Source organism: Poromitra crassiceps (assembly GCF_964638095.1).
Source record: "Poromitra crassiceps genome assembly, chromosome: 4".
NCBI classification, from domain to species: domain Eukaryota; kingdom Metazoa; phylum Chordata; class Actinopteri; order Beryciformes; family Melamphaidae; genus Poromitra; species Poromitra crassiceps.
Window position 1 is genome coordinate 25637449 of NC_139626.1, and position 6013 is coordinate 25643461.

Consider the following 6013-nt stretch of genomic DNA (forward strand, 5'->3'; position numbering starts at 1 on the left):
GTTGCAGTCACTTGATAAGAAGTTGTTACAGTCACTTGATAAGAAGTTGTTACAGTCACTTGATAAGAAGTTGTTACAGTCACTTGATAAGAAGTTACTGACATGTTACAGTCACTTGATAAGAAGTTACTGACACGTTACAATCACTTGATAAGAAGTTGTTACAGTCACTTGATAAGAAGTTGTTACAGTCACTTGATAAGAAGTTGTTACAGTCACTTGATAAGAAGTTGTTACAGTCACTTGATAAGAAGTTGTTACAGTCACTTGATAAGAAGTTGTTACAGTCACTTGATAAGAAGTTACTGACACGTTACAGTCACTTGATAAGAAGTTGTTACAGTCACTTGATAAGAAGTTGTTACAGTCACTTGATAAGAAGTTGTTACAGTCACTTGATAAGAAGTTACTGACACGTTGCAGTCACTTGATAAGAAGTTGTTACAGTCACTTGATAAGAAGTTGTTACAGTCACTTGATAAGAAGTTGTTACAGTCACTTGATAAGAAGTTACTGACATGTTACAGTCACTTGATAAGAAGTTACTGACACGTTACAATCACTTGATAAGAAGTTGTTACAGTCACTTGATAAGAAGTTGTTACAGTCACTTGATAAGAAGTTGTTACAGTCACTTGATAAGAAGTTACTGACACGTTACAGTCACTTGATAAGAAGTTGTTACAGTCACTTGATAAGAAGTTGTTACAGTCACTTGATAAGAAGTTGTTACAGTCACTTGATAAGAAGTTACTGACATGTTACAGTCACTTGATAAGAAGTTACTGACATGTTACAGTCACTTGATAAGAAGTTGTTACAGTCACTTGATGATAAGAAGTTACTGACACATTACAGTCACTTGATAAGAAGTTGTTACAGTCACTTGATAAGAAGTTGTTACAGTCACTTGATAAGAAGTTGAGTATCATCACTGGACTATCCAAATAAAGTGTGACGATAGAATTTCACAGAGAAATTCCCACCATTAAAATGTTAGTGCATGCCATGTTGGGATAAGATCGTTGTTTTCCCTTCACATCAGTCCACCTACCTCTGTCCGCCCGCTCATCTGAGGTTAGCATAGCAATGCAAGGAATGACAGAGTGTGACTGTCGAGTGACACAATATTACAGTATAAACACACTGCTGTGCTGTGGCTGAAGTACTATACACATAATGTCCAAAATATAAGGGACGTCTTCCTGATCTCGAGTTGCAGTCCCTTTTGCGCAATCCACATCTCAATAGAACCCTTTCACAGCTGCCATTTTGTGTCTAAAAGGCAGGATAAACACAGCTGCAATCAACTCACTAATTAGGGCCCCAGCACTGGAACACCTAAATGGACTGGAAGTTTGAAACCCTACTTAATGCTTTAGTACACCTGTGTTTATCCTGCCTTTTAGACACAAAATGGCCACAGTGAAAGGGTCTATTGTTGCATATTATTGCACAGCCCGTGCCCGAACCGACCAATTATCAAATTGTCAGCCCGAGCCCGGCGGGCTGGGTCGGGTCTGAAACTGAGAACTCTAGATAGCACTACACCAGGATTTGAGCTTGTCACACCTCCTTTTCAGACTGGCACACCCACGAGCGCAGATGGGGGTGCAAACCCAGATCCATATAATAGAAGAGTTGCGACATCTCCATTCACTCCAATAGACCTTTTCTTTTTAACTCACAAAAGTTCCCGGAAGTAAGGTTCTGGATTAAGCAGTGCTGTCGAGTTGCGGCAAAATGGACCGTTTGTGGTGTACTTTGAAAGGGTCAGAGATGTTTAAAGAATCAAATTGTATATTATCAGCTTTATTTTATGCATTCAAATGTAGCACGAGCTCCCTTCCTGGCTATTCATTCATCATTCATTCATTCATTTTGGACCTCCGCTGGCACCACTCTCTTACTAGATTGCTCTGCGCAAACCCGATTCACATCTTGCCGCACGAGCGCACAACCTCAAATTGGCACGTGCGCGGGTTGGAAGATAGTAAATGACAGCCAGGGCAGATGCTAATGCAATTTGCCCTGCCTTTGCGCAGGTGGACGATAGACCCCAATGGCTTTTACCTGGATTCACCTCATCCACCATGTACTTCATGAAAAGAGAAAGTCTCCCTAATATTTTGTGCATTCAGTGTAGCCCCTTTACAAATATAGCACGTCCATCACAAAACAACAAATACAGAAATTAATCTTCAAACAAATACAGTATACTGTATATATTGCAAATTAAAGAACAAAACATTTTCAGCCTTCCTCCCCAATGCTAGTATCTAGACTAGAGGACCCACTCCTTCAATATAGTATTTCAGCTTAGTTTTCATGCATGTCAGCATCTACACTGAGAAATGTCTATAGAACGATCTCATTGGTTTCTGCAGATATGCAGAATCCACAAATCTCTTCATGGGCAGATTGTCGAATAGCAGAAGGTCACTTAAAGCAGGCTCGGCTGCCACCCTTTGTTTGACCAACCACTTTGTTTTCATTTGACCTGAAGATTGGATGAGCGAATGGAATGATGGATCACATATTTTAGAGATTAATTTCAGATTCCCTGCTCTCTGTTAGATTAGATATATAGACGCGAGAATAACCGCTTCATGTACACCCATGCTCATAGATTATGTACAATTTGTTGTTAGTCAAGATGGAAAGATCCCTTACTAACTCAAATGAAGGTAATGCCAAGGTCAAATTAATGAATTAAAGCTTACATGTGGGCATTTTAGTGGACACTCCAGCAGGGAAGGAGCCCATTTTCATCCTGTATTTCAGGCGCCTGGAGAAAGAATGAATGAAAAGAGATTGTTTGTGTGTGTGTGTGTGTGTGTGTGTGTGTGTGTGTGTGTGTGTGTGTGTGTGTGTGTGTGTGTGTGTGAAAAATCCAATCGTGCCTCTCAACCTGGGTATCATGTCTGTGATTAACTGCATCATGATCAAATGCTTTATTACAGCTGAGATTCACACTTTCAAACAATTTCTAAGCTTATTTTGTGTAATAATTCTTAGATTCTCAAGTTGTCCTTATCATTGGCTAATTATCGACACATTCTTCAATTGAAAGTGGATAGAGCTGGCTACCTCTCCTGGAACTGTGTGGAGGGGATGAGTGCGGCACGCAGGTTGCAGTCTCCCACTCTCTTGGCCTGCCACCAGGTGGCGTCGTCCTGGCTCACCACCTGGAGGATATCCCCCCTCTTGAAAGGAAGTCCCGCCTCCTGGCAGGGCGTGGCCTTGTCCTCAAAGGGCATGTAGTCGAACAGAGCCCGAAGATATACCTGAAGCAGATACAGTACCTCCAATTAGAGATGCACGCTATATCGGCAAATCATATCGGTATCGGCCGATGTTAGTAATTTTTGAATATATCGGTACTGGTCCGATGAGCAAAATTAACAGCAATGTTAATATTGGTTATCGTATCAGACACAATTTTCATATAGAAAGGAAACAATGCTCTAAATTAGATTAGATTCAATTCGATTTCTCTTTATTGTCAGGCAAGTCTGAAATTTACAAACATTTAAACAATCAACAGTACAAATAAATGCTACAACATGTATGACAACAGACATAATAGGAATACATTACAGGAGGAGGAATAAGAATACAAATAGAATCCCTGCCTTAATATTCAGTGCTTGGTCCACACAGGAGCACTGAGGCCTAGAACACAGACTGCTTTATCAGTTTGACAGACTGGGGAACAGTCTGTTCAGCCCAGCCTGTGGGACTCTAAATCTTCTGTTGATGATGACAGAAACTGATATTCTTCAAATAAAATATGAGCTGGGTCGGACGTAATATTGCATGCCAGAGACATTCTTTTAGTGTACGAAATACACTAGCAAATATGTATCAGCTCAGTCGAGTTTTAAGTTGAACAGAGAGACAACTATACCACGCACTAATTCCATACTGCATAACACTGCAGAATTGATTGGAAAAACAGAAAACAAAATATTTGTATTTGCTCCAAAAGACCTTAGTCTCCTTAGAAAATGAATATGTTATACTTTACTACAGACATAATCTATGTGTGCACTCTAAGATAGAGCCGCGTCCACATCGATGCCTAAATATTTATAAGAGGAGACTTGTTCAATTTGTATGATCTTTGGACAATAACTGTGTTTTAGAATAATCTATGATTTATGGGCTTTTCCAAATGTTTTGGAAATAAAGAAAGACATTGCTTTTTCAAATTCACAGTGTTTACTTTTGATTATCAGAGAAACTTGTTTTTTATACAGATCATATCGACATTGGTAAAAATCGGTATTGGCCAACATTTCTTATATTGGTGCGTCCCTACACCCAATAATTAAGAGAGAAATGCTGCTGTTAAGAGATAATGCTGCTGTTCATGATGAGACACCTTCAGTTGGTAAAGGTGACAGTCAGCCATTTGAACCAATGCCTGATTTTTAATCTGGAAGATTATTCAAAATATCAACAATTACATTTTTCTCTTTTCATGTTGGAGAACTCACCCTGCTTTCCTTCAGTCTGTCATCTTCTCCGACGGCCGGGATGATTTTGAGGGTGATGGAGCCTTGTGACTGGGACTGGTCAAAAACATCATCCACCATCAACTAGCACGAATAATCACGCACGATTGAATTCACCAAGGTGAAATCAGATCGTGCAAATAATCACACAGTATCTCAACCAGTTTGATATGTGCAATTCAACAGATACAATAAATGCTTCTTTTACCAGAATCTGACTAATTTCATCTGGCCTTTTGTGTATTATCAGATTTCCATTGACCTCTCGAAGTTCATCCCCCACATGCACCAGACCTGGAAACACATGTGCACGCACACACACGCATGCACGCACGCACATGCGCGCACGCGCACGCACACACACACACACACACACACACACACACACACACACACACACACACACACACACACACACACACACACACACACACACACACACACACACACACACACACACACACACACACACACACATGAATATCCAAGTATGTGTAATGCCAGTAAGAGTATTTTGAAAGTATTTTCCAAATATAACCCCCAGATATGAACAAAACAGACATTTTGCGTCTAAAGTCCCTGATATCGCCATGGCAACGGGTACGAGCAAACCCCTGTTTGTAATCCCCCAAGATACAATCACATGGCTCTAATCTCAAGGATTTCATCTCCGTTGACAGTTGCAGTGAAGTACTTCTATGTTAGTGGGGTCACACTATAATCTCCTCTCTTCTCTATCACCATATCAGTATTGATAAGAAAGTCCGGTGTGGTGGTAAGCGTATTGTCTCTGTTCCCATTCAATATCTTCGAGCACAGATTCATTCATAAGGCCCTTATTGTGATGTTTAATTTGATTGTGTGTGTGTGTGTGTGTGTGTGTGTGTGTGTGTGTGTGTGTGTGTGTGTGTGTGTGTGTGTGTGTTGTTGCTCTCACCGCTGCGGTCAGCTGCTCCTCCCCTCATGATTCTGGCCACGATCACAGCGCCTGTGACCTCGTCTCTTCGAATAGTCGCCCCCTGGTGGAAGAGACCAACCAACAAACCTGCTTTTTAGTTCATACATAACTTTCAGTCTACTTAAGCCTTCTTGAGGTGTCGTGGGGCCTAACTTAACTTAACGAAACATCGGTGAAGGAAGGTGCCCACTTGAGAACCCCAATGACATGCTGCATACTGCTGTTGGCTAGGCTAGGTAACTGGTGATCGCTCCATCTGAGGAATGACTCCGTAGACCTATGACGGTGTAGCCTGATGTCTCCTATGATGTTGCATCTGATGTTGCATCAGATGTTGCATCTGATGGTGGTTATATCACTCGTTTGTTTGCTCATTCCCCGCCATTGACGTGTTTTTACGTAATTTAAGAGACAACGCTTCCCCGCCATTGACGTTTTCACCGGCATGCGATAGATTGCCACCTCTTGGCCACCTTATGAAGTGCTACTTCACTCCTAAAGTTGCACAAAAGAAACGGGTATTGTTGTGCCACAA

At 41.1% G+C, this 6013-nt stretch overlaps 1 protein-coding gene across 1 annotated transcript in view; it reads right to left on the bottom strand.

The window, feature by feature from the left end:
* LOC310775702 (MAGUK p55 subfamily member 3-like) overlaps nucleotides 1–6013 on the bottom strand; it is a gene marked incomplete at both ends in the record, with an annotated part of 41400 nt that overhangs the window by 21656 nt on the left and 13731 nt on the right. The window contains 6 exons of the mRNA XM_083635847.1: nucleotides 1055–1072; nucleotides 2724–2788; nucleotides 3091–3287; nucleotides 4503–4577; nucleotides 4729–4814; nucleotides 5458–5539. Of these exons, the coding sequence (XP_083491973.1) occupies nucleotides 1055–1072; nucleotides 2724–2788; nucleotides 3091–3287; nucleotides 4503–4577; nucleotides 4729–4814; nucleotides 5458–5539 (523 nt within the window). The remainder of the gene's footprint in view (nucleotides 1–1054; nucleotides 1073–2723; nucleotides 2789–3090; nucleotides 3288–4502; nucleotides 4578–4728; nucleotides 4815–5457; nucleotides 5540–6013) is intronic.